The sequence below is a fragment of the Bos mutus genome, chromosome 18 (genome assembly GCF_027580195.1).
Source record: "Bos mutus isolate GX-2022 chromosome 18, NWIPB_WYAK_1.1, whole genome shotgun sequence".
NCBI lineage: Eukaryota > Metazoa > Chordata > Mammalia > Artiodactyla > Bovidae > Bos > Bos mutus.
Genome location: NC_091634.1, coordinates 4,470,143 through 4,491,606, shown reverse-complemented (window position 1 = coordinate 4,491,606; position 21,464 = coordinate 4,470,143). Strand labels below are relative to the sequence as shown.

The window sequence follows — 21,464 nt, the reverse complement described above, 5'->3', positions numbered from 1 at the left end:
CTCTGAGTATCAGGTGGCCAAAGGATTGCAGTTTCAGCTTTAGCATCAGTCCTTCCAATGAACACCCAGGACTGATCTCCTTTAGGATGGACTGGTTGGATCTTCTTGAAGTCCAAGGGACTCTCAAGAGTCTTCTCCAACACCACAGTTTAAAAGCATCAATTCTTCTGCACTCAGCTTTCTTTATAGTCCAACTCTCACATCAATACATGACCACTGGAAAAACCATAGCCTTGACTAGACGGACCTTTGTTGGCAAAGTAATGTCTCTGCTTTTGATGGGGCCACAGAAGACTCAGAAATAAACTCTCTGCCGCAAAGGCCAACGACTCCGCTTGGCTCCCTCCTCACACGGCTCTTTGGGAGATGCTGAGACTTTCTGACCGTTGGAGAGAACGTGCGGTTTTCCAGTTCCCTATCATAAACACGGGTGTGCACAAAGCAGCTGGCTGCTTTCCTGATGACATGCAGGTTTGAAGGGGCACTGGAGCACAGTCATCACAGCCCACGGGATGATAGGACCCCTCACAGGAGGAGAGGGAGTGGGTGGAGCAGGTGGAAGGAGCCTGGGCACTCTCTGTATAGCTGGGCAGGTCAGCCCTGGCATTCGGAGCTAACCCAAGAGACGCAGCTGAGCTGTGGTCATTCCCCTTCCCTAGGAGTCCCGAGCCGGAATCAGGCACCTTAGGTCCCAGCCAGGGCGGGAGCGCAGGAGACAGGACTGAGACCTCCGGTCACACAGCACACATTCCTTTCCCTTCAGCTGGGCGTTCGTGCCCTCAGTACGCCCTGTCCACTCGCACTGTGCACAGTCACCTGGGGCTTTGCCACATCCTGTGGGAGGTGCTCCATCGATCAGTCGTGTTGGACTCTTGGCAACCCCGTGGACTGTAGCCCACCAGGCTCCTCTGTCCACGGGATTCTCCAGGCAAGAATGCTGGAGGGGGTCGCCATTCCCTCCCTCCAGGGGGATCTCCCGCATGCTGGGATGGAAGCCACCTCCCGGGCATCTCCTTCATTGGCAGGCGGATTCTTTATGACTAGTACCACCTGCGAAGGCCACACAGGACTAAGGCATGGCCTAAATGTGTCTTTGCTTAAAAAATAAAAATCTACAGATAGCTCTTATCTACACCTAATGGAGGAGAACACTTGCTGGTTGGAAAGAATCAACATTTCAGGCGGCAGAATTCAGCGAGGCCCTCAGCGAGGCCTTAGCTCGCTGAGCGCTGTTGAAAAGGCGCTTTGCCCCGGGTGATTGTTGGCTGGGGCGCGGTACACAGACGCCTTACCTCAGAACTTGCGGATCCTTGGGTTCCTCTGGGGGACGGCTCTCAGCTGGGGCTCGAGGCCTTGCCCTTGCACACTAGTGCTCCGAGCTGCAGCGCGTGCCTGAGGTCAGTCTTCTGGGAGACCACCAAACAGTTGGGGCACAGCAAGCCCTCCGCGCCGGGCACCTTCTGCAGCAAACCCAGGCAGCGGAAGCAGCAGCCAAAGCCGCATTTCAAGTATCTGGGGTTGTCCAGGTACGTCAGGCAGACCACACATTTACTCGCTTTAAAGAAGTGTTCAGCCCTGGGTCCTCTCTGGGGAAACATGCATGAGACGGGAATTTCCGTGAGCTGAATGGATACTAGTCCCTGGGGCACTTTTTTCCCCAGAATTTTTGTCTTATAGAGAATATGACTTCAGTAATGTCTGCTTCTTTTGCGACCCCATGGATTGTAGCCCGCCAGGCTCCTCTGTCCATGGGATTCTCCAGGTTAACAGTACTGGAGTGGGTTGCCATTTCCTTTTCCAGGGGATCTTCCCAACAGGGTGATCCAACTCAAGTCTCCTGCATTGGCAGGTGGATTCTTTACTTTTGAGCCACCAAGGAAGCCTGATAGAGAATATAAATCTCTACAATTTTATTTATTTATTTTTGGCTGCGTGGAGGATATTATGCACAGTGAAGTCAGTCAGAGAGAGACAAACACTGCATGATATCACTTTTATGTGGAGAGTAGAAAACAATACAAATGGAAACATATGAAAAACAGAAACACATTTACAGATATAGAAAAAAAAATGCGTGGTAACCAGAGGGGAGGTTGGGTGGAGGGCAGTACTATAGATTAACAGACAGAAATTACTATATGTAAAATTGATAAACAAGGACCATACTGTATAGCACTGGGGATGTACACCCATTACCTTGTAATAACTTAGAGAATACTTTGCAAAAATACTGAATCATTGTGCTGTACCTCAAAGTAACATTGAAAATCAGCTAGTCTTCAATAAAAAAATAAGACTAATAGGGATGCTAGTGTCAATGCAATAAAGAGTAATTTGTCTTTTAACATAAAAAACCCAAAAAGATTTAAAAAATGATGTTGCAATGATGACACTTTGCCTTTTAACACTGGTTAGATTTATCTGCTTCTCCTTTGTTTATGTGTGTACTGGAAAATGAACTTAGAATCACACATGTGGGTCACCCTGGACTCTCCACCTATCCAAACTGCATGTGGCAAAAACTCACAGAGGAACTTGAGAGGTGGAACCAGTATGTGGCTGAAAGTTCATCTCACAGAGTCTACCAAGCTCTGATTAGACTCAGGATAATGAAGATCAAACCAGTCAACCCTAAAGGAAATCAACCCTGAATATTCACTGGAAGGACTGATGCTGAAGCTCCAGTACTTCGGCCACCTGATGCCAAGAGCCAGCTCGTGGGTAGAGACCCTGATGCTGGAAAGATTGAAGGCGGGAGAAGAGGTTGACAGAGGATGAGATGGTTGGATGGCATCACCGACTCAATGGACATGAGTTTGAGTAAACTCCGGGAAATGGTGAAGGACAGGGAAGGCTGGCATGGGGTCACAAAGAGCTGGACACGACTGAGTGACTGAACAACAACAGTGAAGACTTTATTACTTCTCCAGCCTGGATACTGAACATCTAAGTTCTGCCTGTTCTCCTGGAGGTGTGTCTCCTGGTCCTGTGTGTCTCCAAGTGCACACACCGTGCCTCAGGTAACTCTCCAATTTGAATACATTTCCAAATCCCTGCCTTCTGTAGAACAGAAATACAAGAATGAACGCTCCTAAGACAGACTTACCTCTACTCAGCCAGGTCCAGCTGCTTGCCCCCTCTCACAGCTCAGTTCTGCAGTGAGCCACCTCCAGGGGCTTTTATAAGAGATGGCTTCTCCCATCTCACGCCCATTCTTTGCTAATCCAATCAGGTTGTGATTTAATTCTGGCCTTAGGTTTCTTTATCCTCCAGTCATACAGAGATTTAACACACACAAAAAAGATAATTGTATCTTCAAAGTGCTATTTTTAATCTAATAGGAAACAAATATTGCCAATTCAGTGGGTCCTGAAGGAAATTCACCTTGAATATCCATGGGAAGGACTGATGCTGAAGCTTAAACTCCAGTACTTTGGCCACCTGAGGGGAAGAGCTGACTCATTGGAAAAGACCCTGATGCTGGGACAGACTGAAGGCGGGAGGAGAAGGGGATGACAGAGGATGAGATGGTTGGATGGCATCACCGACTCAATAGATGTGAGTTTGAGGAAACGCCAGCAGATAGTGGAGGACAGAGGAGCCTGGCCTGCTATAACCCATGGGGTTGCAAAGAGTCAGACACAACTGAGCAACTGAACAACAACAAATGATATCCAAATAGCTGTCAGAAAAAAGTTTTCTGTATTTCCCGTGGAAATTTTAGTTCAGAGTCAAAGTTAAATCAGGCGTTAGAGGGACCATTGAAGGTGCATCAGGGATTTCATTATTTCCAACTGGGCTGGTTCCTCAGTGCTTTTTCATGTCTCCAAAATACCGTGTCACCAATGGATCAGGAGTCTGTTTTCAAGGACCTTAAATTCCATGCTTCTTTCTAATTATATTCCTAGGTCTTTGTCGTCTGTAAAATCCCCCATTTTAGGCCATCTTTTCAACCTCAAAATCCTTTGTATCCATAATGTCAACCTGATGGCACAGGTAAACGGTGAATTTTATTGGAAAGTTTTGTTGTGTTTTACTGGAATGCAGAGGGGCTTCACAGGTGGCGCTAGTGGTAAAGAACCCACCTGCCAATGCAGGAGACATGAGAGGCGGGGGTTCCATTTCTGGGTTGGGAAGATCCCCTGGAGGAGGGCATGGCAGCCTACTCTAGTATTCTTGCCTGGAGAATCCCATGCACAGAGGAGCCTGGTGGGCTAGAGTCTATAGAGTCGCCAAGAGTTGGACACGACTGAAGAAGGGACTAAGCACGCATCCATTGGAAAGCAGCCACCTCTGTCTGCATACTGTCTAAGGTGGCTTCCACCTACAAATGTAGCATTAAGCAGTTGTGACAGAGACCATGTGGCCTGTGAACCTAAAAATATTTACTATCTGAGTCTTTGAGTAAAAGTTTGCCCCCAAGAACTAGTTTGTTGTACTTTGTGAGAATTCCAGTGCCCACAACCCACCCCATCTGAGAGTTCATGGTGCCCCAGCCCCTGGGACAATCCCACACTCCTCAGGCTTTTCACTGAGAAACTGTTCTTCTTGCTGTCCTTCGTTTCATATTGAGTATGTTTTCATGCTTTTGTTCTCATGCTAGGGCTAATTCTTTGTTTCAGCCATGTTATCTTTTTTTCCTGTTTGAATATTATTAGAATTTCCAAGAGTACTGTTAAAAAATTCTCCTTTAAATACAATTTTTATTTATTTTAAACTTAATTTTTATTGGAGTATAGTTGCTTTACAATGTTGTGTTAGTTTCTATTGAACAGCAAAATGAGTCAGCCACAAGGATACACATATCCCTTCCCTTAATGGATGTTTTCAAGCATACAAACTGTAGACAACAGGGTAATCACCCACTCACCCACCCATACCTCAAGCTCCTTGTTTACTTTTAAGCATCATCTACCTTGAGCAGATCCAGCAGTTCTTTCCACTGGAGAATTTTTACTTTTTGGCTGTGCCATGCGGCATGTGGGATCTTAGTTCCGTGACCAGGGATCGAACCCACGCCCTCTGCATTGCAAGCTCAGAGTCTTATCCACAGGACCACCAGGGACGTCCCTCCATTGGAGAATTTAAGTGATAATTATATCCTGGCTAGGGACAGTTTGGTGTTAGTGTTAAGAGATACAACTCTGAGGCATTTATGGGGGGGAAACCCTGCAACAGTTACCACCATACACTCAAAGGGGAATGAGAGGAGAAGCTCATGATACAACTGTGGCTGAATCACTTATGTGCTGCCTTCTAGAATGTTCCATTCGACAGCTTCAAATCTTCTCACTCCAGCAGAAAAGGTAAGTTGAATCAACCATCATTAACTCCAAACATTATAGAGAAAAATGATAATTATTTGAGAGTGTGCATAAGACAGAATGTTAAAAAAGGCACCGTAGGGTATGTGGTTGGGTCCCTGCTCTGATTCCTACATCCGAGCTGTACCTACTCCATTCTCTGTCTTAATCTCACTGTTTGAATAGCAAACATCTTCTGGGGACCTGGGTATTCACATTATGAAGCTGGCAGCGTGGAGCAGATTGACATGGAGAGGAGGGGTGTGCACTTGTCTGTGTCGCTCTGCCCTGAGCATCTTTGTCTTCAGGGGCTGAAGTGGGAAAGATGATCCCAAACAAGGGGATTCCAGTCCTGCTGCTGATGCAGAAGAGTTTCAGGTCTCTCGTGTTCCCATGTGTATGTGTGTGCATGTGTGTGTGAGAGAGAGAGTGTAGGATGGATGCATAGTTGGGCACCCTCTTTTCTGTTACACAGAGTTAACTGTATCTGGTGTTGGGTGGAGAAGAACTTTGTGAGGTGATGGAAATGTTGTGTTGTACAGAAATATGTCACTATGGAGCATCTGGAATGAGTCTAGGGCAAATGAGGAGCAGAATTTGAATCTTACTCTGCTTGAACTGAGATGTAGGCAGCTCCACGTGGCTAGCCCAGGGACTGGGAGAAGCGGAACGTGTCTTCCCTTGCAGTGTAGGGCACCTGGCCCAGCAGATGGTGCCAGAGCTCCAGGACGGAGAATCAGGGCTGGTGTTGCTGGTGGGGCGGGAGGAGGCTGGAGACAATGGAAGAGCCTGGGATCCACACACTTGCAGCTGCTCTTCCCGGGTCACAAGAGATTATGAAATACAGGAACTAAGCTTCTTAAAGGGTTTCCCAGGTGGTGCTAGTGGTAAAGAATACACCCGTCGACGCAGAAGATGCCAAAGATGCAGGTTTAATCCCTGGGTCGGGAAGATCTCCTGAAGGAGAAAATGGCAACCCGCTCCAGTATTCTTGCCTGGAGAATCCCATGGGCAGAGGAGCCTGATGGGCTACAGTCGTGGGGTCGCAAAGAGTTGGACACGATTATGCATGCACCCACACAAGCTTCTCAGAACTGTTTCTCCTCTGTCTCCTATTTTCTCTCCTTCAGGGAGAGACACACACGCCCTCTCGCTCACACACACACCCTCACAATCTTACTCGTGGTCTCAGTCACGGACTCTCTACTGTGCTTCCCAGTATGCACACCCTCTCTTTCACACACTCTCACACACCACTTCTGCTGTGTGCTTTGCAGGAGTGCTAGTACAAGAACGAAGAGGAACTTCAGTGCTTCTGGTTCCAGTAAAATGGTGTGTGGAACCAAGAGAGGCCCGTCTGTCACGGCCACATGAGGATGCTGCAGAACCAGCACCAGTCCTTAGCTGGCCCAACACAGCATGTTCTCTAGAGACGGGAAAGTGCAGAAACTGGCGCAGCCTTTGGATGGCATGACGTCAGGACTGAAATGAACTCCACCAAAACTGGCTTAGGGGCCGAAGTAGAGTGATCTGTTGAATCCAGTTATGAGAAAACACCAGACAAGTTTTAAAAGCTAGGAAACAACTATATTTTTTTTTCCTATGGTGGTTTCCAATCACGTTCTACCTACATCATTCCTTCTACATTTACTCATTACTATTATATGTATGTATGTTTAAATCCTGACTTTGCCATTCTAAATATAACTGAATTATTTTTTTTGTACAGCTGAAGCTAAAACAATATTGCATCTTTTTATTTTTCTCAACACCAACACCTGTTGTATTGGGGTAAATCTGATTAACAGTGTTGTGATAGTTTGAGGAACAGTGAAGGGATTCAACCATACATGTACATGAATCCATTCTCCCCCAAACTCCCCTCCCATCTAGGCTGCCACGTGACATTGAGCAGAGTTCCATGTGCCATACAATAGGTTCCCATTGGTTATCCACTCTAAACACAGTAGCTAACACAATACTGTAAATCAACTATGCTTGGATAAAAAAAATGTGTATGTGTTGAGTGTAGCTAGGTATATCTGCATGTGTGAGTGCGTTCATGAAACCGAATTATGAGCTGTTTGTGCTGAGAGGCCCCAGAGCAATGACAGTCTCGGCAGTGTGCACCCTGCCGAGTGCACCCTGGTTTCTCAAAACTGACTTCCAATACACATTCCAAAGAATCTGTATTCTTTGATGAAAACATAAAAAAATAGCAAAAAGCATTACAAGACCTGTAGAATTATACTATTTAAAAGTTTTTACATGTTCTTTGAAAGGGTTGAAAGCAGTCAGATCAGACTATGATACTTTGGGAACCCATATACAATGGCTACCACAAGCAACAGAAAGTACTTACACCTTAACACTATCAAATAAATTTTTTGCCTTAGAAAGGTGAAAAAGACTTATGTATTAAAGTGAAAAGATATCCTTGATATACTGTTAAGTAAAACAGGACGTTTCAGAAGGATAAATAAGGTTTGCATGCATGTGTGCTCAGTCACGACAGTCATGTCCGACTCTTGGCAACCCCATGGACTGTAGCCTCCTAGGCTCCTCTGTCCATGGAATTTTCCAGGCAAGAACACTGGAGTGGGTTGCCATCCTCTCCCAGGGGATCTTCCCGACCCAGGGATCAACCTGAGTCTTTTGCCTTGCAGGCGAATTCTTTACCGCTGAGCCTCTGGTGAAGCCCTAAATATCGTTTTGTTTCCTCTCATTCGATAACTCAATATGAATTCATTTTTATTATTTTTCTATTCTTTTTCAAATTCTTTTCCCATTTAGGTTATTACAGAATATTGAGCAGAGTTCCCTGTGCTATACAGTAGGTCCTATTGGTTATTTATTTTAAATACACTACTAAAATCAGAACAGATATAGAGAACAAACATATGGACACCAAAGAGGGGAAAGCGGGGTGGGATGAACTGGGAGACTGGGGTTGATGTATATACAATGTTAAATTAGATAACTAATGAAAACCTACTGTATAGTACAGGAAACTCTATCAGTGCTCTGTGGTGACCTAAATGGGAAGGAAATCTAAAAGAGAGGAGATATATGTATAGCTGATTCACTTCTGTGGAGCAGAAACCAACATGACATTGTAAAGCAACTAAAGACCAGTTCTAGGACATGGAAGCAACCTAGATGTCCATCAACAGATGAGTGGATAAGGTAGTTATGGTACATATACACAGTGGAATATTACTAAGCTATAAAAAGGAATGCATTTGAGTCAGTTATAATGAGGTGGATGAACCTTACAGAGTGAAGTAAGTCAGAAAGAGAAAGACAAATATCACATATTAATGCATATGTATGGAATATTGGAGAAGGAAATGGCAACCCACTCCAGTATTCTTGCCTCAAGAATCCCATGGACTGTAGCCTGTCAGGCTCCTCTGTACATTGGGTCACAAGAGTTGGACATGAGTTAGTGACAAAACCACCATCACCGTGGGATCTAGAAAGATAGTACTGATGAACCTATTTGCAGGGCAGCAATGGAGACACACACACGGAGCAGAGACTTAGGACACAGTCGGGGGAGGAGAGGGTGGGACGAGTTGAGAGAGTAGCAGTGAAACATGTGCGTTACCGTATGCAAAACAGATAGCTGGTGGGAGTTTGATGTAAGACGCAGGGAACCCCAAGCTGGTGATCTGTGACAACCTAGAGGGGTGGGATGGGGAGGCAGGAGTTGGGGGGTTCAAGAGGAGGGGACATACGTATACCTATGGCCGATTCATGTGGATGTATGGCAAAAAAATCATAATATTGTTAAGTAGTTATCCTCTAATTTTAAACCTCGGGGCTGGTGCACTGGGATGGACCCAGAGGGAGGTGGGAGGGGGGTTCAAGATGGGGAACATGTGCACACCTGTGCAGATTCATGTCGATCCGCCAGTACAATATTGGCAAAGCCAATACAATATTGTGAAGTAATTAGCCTCCAATTGATATAAATAAATTTTTTTTAAAAATAAAGAAAATGCTGAACTAGTTATTAAAAACAACAGTCTGTCACAAAACAAGGGGGGAAGGAAAAACAAAGAGAGTAAAAACCTAAGAGAACAGAAGACGACTGAGACTAGATGAAAACTACACATTTAAGTGACAAATATAAAAGACGGCAGTTTTTACTCCTTCTTTCATATGACTTCATCCATCCAATCAACCAGATTACTGAGACTCAACCATATAAAGAACATGCAGCTTTCAAGGTGAAGCGATCCATTGAAGAACACTGATTTTCTGTGTAAGACTATAGCTGACTGGAGAAACATGAGTTAAACAAAGATTCAAGGTAATACAGAACAACACCGTCTCCTTTTCCCAGTTTTTAAACAATCTTCTTCACTGAAATAAAATCTCTGTCCATTCTGGAATAAAATTTATCTGGACCAATACTGGATTATGTGCCAGTGTATTTCAGGTATTATTCACAGTAACACTGAGATAAAATTTGTGGAAATACTTTAAATATTTCTTTATAAAGGAGATTTATTCCAGACAGTTGGATGGATTGAGGGAGAAATCAGTTTCCTCAAAAATCTGAAGTATCCTTTTCAAGCTGATATAATTTGATGGGTGGACTATCAAATATACCAGCGCAGCAACTTAGTACACTGATCTTCCATGTTCGTTGGACTTTATGTAAAAATTTGGTACTTATTATAAACATCAAAAAGTACAAATGTTCAGTTGTAAAATAAGTCACAGGGATATAATATACAATATAGTGACTATAGATAATAAACTGTATTGCATGGTTTTAAATTTGCTGAGAGTAAATCTTAAAAGTCCTCATTACAGGGAAAATAATTTTTGTGTCTCTGTATGAAAACGGCAATTTGTTCTTACTGAGGTGATATTTTGCAACATATACAGGTATAGAATCGTTATATTGTACGACTAAAACTACTATAACATTTTATGTTAATTATATCAATAAAAACGGCACTGAGTAAAGAGTCACAGACTAGAGTGATCTCAGCTATTAGTGAAGCTATCTTCTACACATTTGCACTTCAGCCATGACTTCTGACAACATGAGAGCAGAATCTAGGAAATCTAGGATCCCTAAGGATAAGCAGAAAGGGGCTAAAAGCGGGGAAATGTGAAACCAAAATATGAGTGGTCTGTATCAACCATAGATGAATATTTGAGAATGAAGCGATATAAAAAGAAAAAATGGAATTCAGTATGTAAACGATGACAAAGGTGACCACCAGCATCAGGATGGTGTGGGTGGCTCTGGTCTCTGGGGGGCATCTGTGGTGTCCAGTGGGGGTGTGAACATACGGCACCCTCTGGCGGTGTCTGTGCAGAAGCACCATGGAGCCACTGGACTGGACCATGAGGCCAAGAAACACGGCATCAGAGATGAACCACAAGGAGACAGGGCCATCGGCAGGACCTGAGGATGAGCAAAACCGCATTCCTTGGTTATCACTACGGTTGTGTGTGTTCTGTGAGGCCAAGAAACACGGCATCAGAGATGAACCACAAGTAGACAGGGCCATCGGCAGGAACTGAGGATGAGCAAAACCGCATTCCCTGGTTATCACTACGGTTGTGTGTGTTCTGTGGAGCAGCGGTTTTCAGAGGGACAGTGATGCACATTCAGAGACTGAGCACCCAGCAGGTGCAGCAGGAAGAACCAGTGACCTTGGGGGCCCTTCCTCTGAGCATCATCCACTCTGCTCTCCTCGGGGTGAGAGTGAAGGACTGATAGGTTCTCAGGACACAGGTGGAGCACAGGGCGGTGCTGAGAGTCACTCTCCGTAAGTGATACAGAGTTTACATCCAAGACTAGACAGGGGGTTCTTTGACACAAAAGTTGCCATTGTGTGGAGAATGCCAAGAGTGAGAAGAACCAGGAGACTGGCCACGGCCATGTGGGTGAGAATCACGTATGTGGATATCTTCTTGTGGCCAAGAAAGATTGGAGAGATGCTGTATAGGAAAAGGATGGCATTGACCAGAGCCCCAACCACCGTCTGTAACTACAAGATAGTTTTCAGAACCATGTCCCCTGGGATTGTCAGGGCATCTTTGTGAAAAGACATGGAGAGGACGCCAGAGTGTCTTGGAACAGAAAAGAGGCTGTGCTAATGATGACATCAGCAGTCTTCTTACAGAACCAGCACTGGAAAAGAATTCTCAAAATAAAAAAGAATTCTTACTCTTCTTTCTTCCGAGAAAGCAGATACTTTTATACCCTATAGGAGGGGCTCAACTCGAAGAACAAGCACATAACAGCTGTATTATTCACCATTACTGTTTTGTATTTATATCTGTTTCCCATGACTTGGGAATCATGTCTGTCTTATTCAGCAATATGGTTGATCTCTGACAGGTGTTAAATAATACGTACTGAGTATATGAATATGTGACAGGAGATAGAGTCAAGGATATAGTCTACCACCTACAGAACTCATGATTATCCTGCCTATGGTAAAAATGTATTAAGAAAATAAAATACAAAAATATCACTTAGGTTATAAGACTGTCCAACTAATTTTAACATGGCTGCAATTGAATTAGCTGTCAACATTGGAGAACTCATATATCATCAGAATTCCTCAACCCAATATAAGTTAAGAAACCAGTCATGGACTTCTGGTTTCTGGTTTTTCATGCATGGATCTTGAAAGTCACCACTCTGTTCTAACAATAAGAAAAAACACTGAACAGAGGAAAAATTCTTGTATCTGTAAAAGAGGTGAGAAAACCAGGGGCATCACTGCCTCAAAGACTGAAGACTCGGACAGTGAATAGAGGGGATCAAAGCTTATGGGGGCAGAGACTCACGATGGAAAGAAACACCTTGGGAACAAGACCTGGGGCAGGAAAACATGCACTCTGTCCTTGGGTTGATGGGGGATCAGTGTGTAGAGCCTGAGGGTAGAAACACCAGGAAGAACAATTGCATTGGGATCTCCAGAGTTTTGTGGGTTAAAAATTATTACCGATTAGAAAAAATAGAGAGGGGACATTAGAATACTTTAAATTGATCATAGCAACTATCAATTTACAATTGGTTCTTGGGGACCAGTTTCCTAAGCTGGGAAATAGTCCTGAGTTCATCCTTCTGAAGCCCACAGAGCAGAAGTGGTACAGTTAATCATCCCCACTGTGCTCCTTCTGCAGGGAGTTGATGCACTGTGGCCAGCGGACTTGTCCACAGTTCAGGTACATGGGCTTGAGAAGAGAAGGCAGGCAGATAAGACGGCCACTGCCTCTTTAAAGTGTTCAACTGTAGTTCCTGTCTGCAGAAAATATGCATGATAATGATTTAATGTGTTGAATGATTATTCATCCTTGGAATCTGCCCCCACATATTTAAACACATAGAGCTACTGTGACCCTACTGTGTACCTAGTAATTTCATTACTAGGTAATGAAAATGCAAACAGAAATAATACTCATGGTCCTGGCTCTGAGATATGAAATGCTGGTTTCATATGAACCACATGAAGGATGTGGTTCACCACCAGACTTCTAGTGGAGCTGGTGAAAGTGTCCACATCTGGGTTGTCCAGTGTGGATGCTCCAGTTCCCTGTGGCTATTGAGCTCCTTAAGTGGGCTCATCTGAACTGAGAGGGGCTGTGGGTGTAACACACACACTCAATTTCAAGAAAGTATTAAGACAGAGATTTTAAACCATCTTGTCAAGAACTATTCAGAACTGATTACAACTTGAAATGGTAATAGTTATGATATTAAAATAATTGACACTGTAAAAAATTGACACTTAACGTGGCCACATGTAAATTTATAATCATAATCGACCTCTATGGACCAATGTCTTTTTCCATTGGGTGCTGCTGGTCAGACTCAGACCTTCTGCCCCTCAGCTGAACCTACCTGGCTGTGGCAAAGCACCTGGCCCAGTACGAGGGGCTGAATCAGTCAGCAGGGGAAACGCAGCATCTCAGGCAGCCTGAGAAGCCTTCTTCAACATGTTTGGAAAATAACGCGACATTATTTTGTCACGTGAACATTTATATTCTTCATGCAGATCAGCTGTATAACCCAGAGAAACCCTTATACATATTCATCAGAACACATGTGTAAGAAAGTTCATTGCAGCATGTCTCACAATGGTAAAAAGCCAGAAAAGACTCAAATACCCATCAGCACTAGAATAAGTAATGAATGGAATATTATAAAGCAGTAATAATGAGTGTTCAACATTACTAGTCATCAGGAAAATGCAAGTCAAAACCACAATGAGATATCACTTCGCATTTGTCAGAAAAGCTATTATTAAATAGACAACAAATAACAAGTGTTGGTGAGGATGTGGAGAAAAGGCAACTCGTGTGCACCGTTGGTGGGAATGTAAACTGGTGTGGTCACTGTGAAAAGCAGAATAGAGATTCCTCAAAAAATTATATATGGAACTACCATTCAATCCAGAAATTCCAATCCTGGATTTCCAAAAAACAAAAACACTAATTCAAAAAGATATGGACACCTTAATGTTCACTGCAGCATTATTTACAATAGCTAAGAAATGGAAACAATCTAAGTATCTATCAACAGACGAATGTATAAGGAAGATGTGGTATACAAAGGAATATTACTTGGCCAGAAAAAGAATGAAATTTTGCCATCTGCAACAACATGGATGAACCTAGACCTATTATGCTAAGTGAAATAAGTCAGATAAAGAAAGACAAATATCGTGACTTCACTTACATGGGGCGTCTGCAAAAGAAAACAAAACAAACAAGATCAAACTCATAGAGGCAGATACTCTGGTGGTTTTCAGGAAGGAGGAAGTTGGAGGTTGGATGAAACAGATGAACAGATGAGACAGATTAAGGCACAAACCTCCAGTTATGACGTGAATAAGTCACTGAGCTGTAACATAAGGAATACAGTCAACACTTTGCAGAGAGGAGTGGTAACGGGAGTTGCGGCGATCAACTCATAACGTAAATAAATGTGGAATCACTATGATGTACACCAGAAACAAATATAACATTGCATGTCGACTATAATTAAAAAACAAAATAAAAAAGAGAGAAAAAAAGAAATCCTCTTGATCCATATCCTTTCAACACTTGGTATTACCAGACTTGTTGCATTAGAGATAACTACCTTATCACGGCAAAAATCATAGCATTAACTGTGGGTAATAATATGTATCGAGAGTAAGCATTTATAAAAGCAGTGCTATAAAACATTACAAATGTGTGGAACTGTATAGTCTAAGAAATTCCTACATATTCTGTAAAATGGTCAAAAGTGATTCTGAGCAGAATATAAACACTTTAGGAACTCATACAATAGCTGCAAAAATCAAACCAATAAAAAAGTAGTTATACCATAACACTATATACTTTTCAAATGGAATGCAAAAAACAAAACACTAGACTATCCAAATAAAAGGCAAAAAAAGAGGAAAAAAAAACAGGAAAAACTGAAAACTAAGACCCAAGTTTCTGATTTTCAGTGATGAATAATAAACACTCAAGTGACAAATATAAAGACAGTTTTTACTCCCTCCTTCATGTTACTTAATCCTTTCAATCAACCAAATTTATCGATGGTCAATCACGTAAAGAAAATTCAGGTTGAAAGAAGAAGCAACCCATATGAATAACATTTATTTTCTGAATTAACACTACAGCATACTGGAAAATACAAGTGAATAAAGGTATATGGTAATACAGAACACCTCCATTTTCTGTATTTATTATCTTCATCCATGAAATAAATATTTCCATCCACCCTACAGTAATATTTATCTAGACAAACATAGATTATGTGTCAATGTACATCAGGTATTAGATGCAACATATGGAAAAAATAATTTGCAAAAACTCCTGAAGAAGGTTTCTTTTAGAGAGCTGAACTGGCCATCAAGGAAATGATTTCCTCAAAAAGAGTTTGTATTTTTTTAATGATACATTTCTTTCTTTTAAAAATTTTTATTTATGTATTTTATTCTTGGCTGCACTGGGTCTTTGTTGCTACGCCTGGGTTTTGTGTCGTTGCTGTGATGGAGGCTAGTCTCTAGTTGCCGTGTGCAGGTTTCTCACTATGGTGGCTTCTCTTGTTGCAGAGCACAGGGTTAGGGCTCTAAACTTGTGCTCTTTGATTTTTGTAGCCATTGTATGAGTTCCTAAAGTGTTTATACTATGCTCAGAATCACTGTTGACCATTTTACAGAATACGTAGGAATTTCTTAGACTATACAGTTCCACACATTTGTAATGTTTTATGCAGGCTTCATATCAATCAGACACTGTGGTGACCATTTTGCAGTACATATAAATTCCCATTCATCATGCTGCACAACTGGAACTGACATTATGTTATATACTAATTATACTGGAGAAACACTATTACTGAGGAAATAGTTACAGAAGAGAGTCACTACTTTCATTATTGAAGCTGTCTACTGTACATTTCGCACTTTAACAATACATTTTAATAATTCAGGAGCAGAATCTAGGTGCTCTAGGATCCCTGAGGAGAAAGAGGAAGGGGGAAACAGTGGGAAAACATGAAACTAAGACACTAGAGATCTGCAGCAACCATAGACGAAAATCGTGAAAAGCACTAATACAAAAAGCAAAAATAGAATTCAGCACATAGAAGATGACAAAGGTGACCACCAGCATCAGGATTGTGTGGGTGGCTCTGGTCTCTGGGGGCATCTGTGGTGTCCAGTGGGGGTGTGAATATACTTCATTTTCTGGTGGTGTCTGTGCAGAAGAAGCACCATGGAGCCACTGGACCAGATCATGAGGCTAATAAATATGGCATCTGAGACAGACCACAAGAAGGTAAAGCCTGATTTATGACCCAAGGACATGCAGAACCACCTGCCTTGAGCATCAGAATAGTTGTGCGTGTCCTGTAGACCAGTGATGTTCACAGGAACGTAGCTATTCACTAAGGCACTGAATATCCAACAGATCCAATGGGAAGAATCTGTGACCCTGAGGGCTCTTCTTCTGAGCAATGACCTCCCTTCTCTCCTAGGGATGAGAGTGAAGGACTGATAGGTGCTCAGGACACAGGTGGAGCACAGGGTGGTGCTGCGAGCCACTCTGTGTATGTAATATACAAGCTTACACCCAGGACTGGACAGGGGCTTACTTGAAACAAAAGCTGTCATTGTGTGGGGAAGCCCAGAGGAGAGAAGAACCAAGAGATTGGCCAGGGCCATGTGGGTGAGAATAGTGTCTGTGGGTCTCTGCTTGTGTCCAAACAAGACTGGAGAGATGTTTTGGAAGAAAAGGATGACATTGACCAGAGACCCAACTCCCATCTGTAAGAGATAGGTGGTTTTCAGAGCTTCCTGGCTTGCAGTTCGTAGGACATCTTTCTGAAAAGACATGGAGAGGATTTCAGAGTGTCCTGGAGCAGAAAGGAAGCTGTGCAGGTGATGACATCAGCAGTCTTCTTACAGAACCAAGACTGGGAAGGGACTCTCACTCTTTACTTCTCTTGAGAAAAATGGCACTCTCATATGCCAGATAATCAGTTCTACCTGGAGAACATACACTTGACATTAGTTACAAGTTTCACCATTATAATTTTTTATTTACTCCTATTTACTTGTATATCCTGTTCTCCACCTGTATGTAAGGTCCATGAACTCAAGAACCATGTCTGTCTTGTTCAACAACATTTGATGACCCATCATAGGTATTAAATAATATGTATCAGGTATATGAGTGACAGAAGACAGAGATAAGAATGTGCTCTACCACTTTAGGATTCATGATCATCCCACTTATTACAAGAATGTACTGAGTGATTTCACCAAGATGGCAACACAGAGGCTTGCTCCTCCCATGGACACAGTGAATATATTTACACGTGGATCAATTCCTTTGAGAGAAATTCAGGAAATCATTGAATGACTTGCACACATCAGATGACTTTGAAAACACCCACATCAAAACAGGTGGGAACGTCTGGGACACCTGCTCACCATGAGCCCACGTGTAGCGCAGTGCATTCCAATCACAATGAAACACGCAACTACTTGCTTCTCTGAGAAGTAAGGACCTGAACCACGTTAGCTCCCTCAAATCACTTAGCTCTGGTAGCCAGTGTGGATGGGCACTGTGGAGCCTCAAAGGGCTAAGAAAATAAAAAAGTAGCTGTGAAATGACCTGCTAGCACCCACCACGGCCACATCCCCAGGATCAGTGCAGCATGAATAGGCTTTAACACCATCACCCTGCTGGAGTTTGACTGCACTCTCTATCAGCTACTGCCTGAGGATCTGGCATTTAAGCACTGCATCGAGCGGCTGACTGGGAGGCTCTCAGGAGACTGAAAGAACAAGTGGCCACTGCTTCCACATTCTCTCTCTGGTTTGATTCAAAAAATGAAGCCAAGCCTTCAGCTTGTGCCTGGAAGGAACTTGTCCACACACATTTCATGCCCCAACCTCTGTGGCTGCCCCCAAAGGGGTGGACCCTCTAATAACCCACCCCAACAGTGAAGGGTACTCAGCCTACTGGAGTCCCACAGGACCATGTTATGTAGAATTGAAGTTTTCACAGTCACACATAGACCTACAGAGAAGGAATGGAAAAAGATAGTCTATGCAGGTAGAAACCAAAAGAAGTAGGGATAACTATAGTCATCTCAGACAAAAATAGACTAAAGGGCAAAAACTGTAAAAACAGACAAAGGAAGTCATTATATAATGATGAAAGTATCCATTCATTAATAAAATAGAACAACTGTAAATATTTGTAAGCCCAACATTGGAGGACCTCAATATACTAAGGACTTGTTCACATAAATCAAGGGGAAAAATATACAACACACAGTAATAATATGGACATTAATTTCCTAGTCTCAGCAATAGATTAATCATATAGAGAATCAATAAGGAATCATTGAACTCAAACTATACATGAGACCACATGAACTTAACAGACTCACCATCCATCAGCAACAGAAAATATATTAAGTGTATATGGTCCATTCTCCATTTGTCTTAACATATTTAAGACCGAAATCATTTCACGCATCTTTTTCAACCACAATGATATGAAACTACAAATTATTAAAGAAAATGGGATAATTCAATAATAAGTGAAAGTGAAAGTGAAGTCGCTCAGTCGTGTCCGACTCTTAGCGACCCCATGGACTACAGCCCACCAGGCCCTCCGTCCATGGGATTTTCCAGGCAAGAGTACTGGCGCGGGGTGCCATTGCCTTCTCTGTTAACAGCGGCTAGGCATATTATATTTACTTGGAGCTGGTATACTTGTGTGAAGATTAAACTACATGGATGAAATGAAAAATCAAAAATAAAACATCTTCAGAAAATGACAATGGAAATACAAGATAACAAAACCTATGGGAAGCAGATTAAGAGCTAAGTTGATAGTGATAAATGTCTATATGAAAAAGGAAGAAAGGTCTCAAACAAAATAGCTTTACACCTCAAGGAACTACAAAAGAAGAACGAATTAAGCCCAAAGGAAAGAAATAGTGAGGTTCACAGCAGAAATACAGATGTAATTCAGAGAAGTTGTGTTTGGTTCCAAACCATAGCAATAAATTCAATGTCATAATATAGTGGGTCACACAATTTTTTGGCTTCCCAGTGCATATGAATATTACATTTATACCATGTTGTAGTCTTTTAAGATTGCAATAGTCATCATCATGCTGGTGCACAAGACAAGCCTCATATATAAGTTCTCACTCACCTCAGAGCATCTAAACAATAAAGCAAACATCATATCTAAAGCAAGAAACATAATCATAGTGGGGACTGCAATACTCACACTCTCATCAGACAGAAAACCAACATGGAAATGTTGGAGTTAGCTACACATTAGCACAGTTGAACTTTATGGACATAACCAGATCAATCTATCCAAGAGCAGAAAAATATACATTCTTCTCAAGACCACAGAGAACATTCACCAGATCACATCACATATTAGGACTCAAGCAGGTCTTTTTTTAAAAAGTCTTTATTGAATTTGTTATAATATTGCTTTCTTTTTAATGTCTTGATTTTGGCCCTGAGACATGCAGAATGTTAGACCTCTGACCAGGGATCAAACTCCTACACCCTCTTTTGGAAAGTGAGGTCCTGATCACTGGAATGCCGGGGAAGTCCCCCAAACAAGTCTTAACAGATTTAACACCGAAATCACATGAAGTGTCTTTTTCCACGGTAATTATATGCAATAAGGCGCCAATAACAGCATGAAAGCTGGAAAAATCACAGATACATGGAGATGAACAACCACTCCAGAACAAACTGTGGTCAAAGAAAATCCAAACGGAAATAAAAATGGAAATAAAATACCTTGAGATGCAAGTGGAGTGGGAACACAGCAAACCGAAGGTTACGGGAGTCAGCACAGGCTTTGTTCTAAGAGGAATGGTTTAACAACAAATGAGATTAAGAAAAAAAAGGTTCTAATAAACATAACTTTATACCAGAAAGAACAAAAACAAACCAAAAATCACATTAAAAAAAAACCAACCAAACAAAAAAAACACCCAAACCAAACAAAACCAAACCACCCACCCAAAACTAAGGCAAAGGTTAGCAGATATATAAGGGAAAAACAGTGGAAATGAATGAAATAAAGACCAGAAAAGAAGTAGAAACTACCAAGGAAACCATGAGTTGGTTTTTGAAAGATGAACATTCCCCTTGTCACTGAGCACCTGAAGCAACGTGAGGAGGAAACAGTGACTTCGGGCACCTAAGGCGTTTCTAACCCCACGGCCGCCCTCGCTCCTTTTCCCACTAGAGCCATGGCATTACTTCCGCTCAAAGCAGGAAGCGCGTCCTGGCCTCCCCTCCCAGCTCCTAGTCGCCCCTCTTCCCGCCACTTCAATGGTCTCGTCCTTTAGGCTCAGCCTCCTGGCTCCACCTGCTCCTGGCTCCTGTGAGCCCCTCCGTAGTCACAACTGACTCACTCTCTTCACCTCAAGATGAGATTCATACCTTTTTGTTCGTTTCCTCCTCTCTGCTCTCTCTTCCTGGTAAATCGAGAGCTCTTGGAAACAAGAAATACTATCCTGGCAGATGCAGAGGCCGCCGACGAGCACCGTGGCTCCCGGCCCTCTGGGCCTTTGGCGGCGGCTCCTCGTGCTGGAGCTGCTGTGCGCCGCAGCCGGGACCAGGCACCACCTCTGCTCTCGCGACAGCTCCCAAGGCAGGACTTGGACAGTTACCTCAGTTCTTGCGACAGCTCCCGGCCCCGGACCTGGATGCTTGTCCCTCCTCTTGCGTTAGCTTCCTGAACGCAGGCCTGGACACGTGTAGCCGTGGTCTCACGATTGCTTCCGAGGTGTGGGCCTGGACACGTGCCCCGACCATTGCGTGGAGAGCTACCTCTTGGCACGTGGAGCTGGACAGTGCTTGAACTGCGCGTCCTTCCCTGTGTGAGCACACACGACTTCTACTTGCTCTGTATCCCCGTCCAGCCTCCTTCAGGCTGCGGTGGCCCATCCTGGGGTGCCCTGAGCCTGGCCCTCGTGATGGAGCTGCTCCATGAATCCCATTGAATTTTCTTTATTGGCAAAAGCTCGAACATGAGTCTCATGCACAGTGAATCCTCATAGGATCCTGCCTGAAACCCCACTCATTTCTCCCTACATCACAGTGACTCCTAAGTACATGCAGTTCCCCTCATCCTCTTGCATCTCTCCTCCCACACACATGGCCCATGATCTCCTTTCTATGGGGCTGAGTATTTATTGCAGTGAGTGATGTGGTCATAGCTACTGTTTGCCATTTTGTGGGACACACAGAGGTCAACCCCACAGAGGAGGTGCCTCCCTGACACCATCGTGACCCAGAATTGCAGAAGGACACACCTGCCCCCACACAATCCATGACACCCAACCCCACACAGTCACACATGGGGCACCACCACAGCCAGAACCAAAAAATGAACCCGCAAAAGATGCCCTTGTGCTGTGAGAGGAACACATATCCCAGTGCTTGCCGACTCACAGGTGTGGGGGGACCAGTGTGAGCAGGTCACTCTCCATGTAACAGGACAAGCTGGAAGTAACCTTTCTTAGAAGAAAACAGAGAACCCATAAAAGCCTTATTTTCCAGCAACTTTTCTGATGACACAGCTGTGCTTGCACAAAAAAACAATTTAAAGGCAGTT

At 43.3% G+C, this 21,464-nt stretch overlaps 2 protein-coding genes across 2 annotated transcripts; both read right to left on the bottom strand.

Moving 5' to 3' along the window:
• Positions 1 to 1,334: 1,334 nt before the first annotated feature.
• Positions 1,335 to 11,347, bottom strand: RFPL4AL1 (ret finger protein like 4A like 1). The gene is given in 4 exon segments (XM_070388322.1): positions 1,335 to 1,586; positions 10,364 to 10,712; positions 10,828 to 11,116; positions 11,119 to 11,347. Coding segments are annotated over 4 exon segments (1,119 nt in total).
• Positions 11,348 to 15,773: 4,426 nt separating this feature from the next.
• LOC102267322 (vomeronasal type-1 receptor 4) lies at positions 15,774 to 20,662 on the bottom strand. Its single transcript, XM_014480435.2, is given in 3 exon segments — positions 15,774 to 15,994; positions 15,997 to 16,669; positions 20,621 to 20,662. Coding segments are annotated over 3 exon segments (936 nt in total).
• Between the last annotated feature and the right edge of the window lie 802 nt (positions 20,663 to 21,464).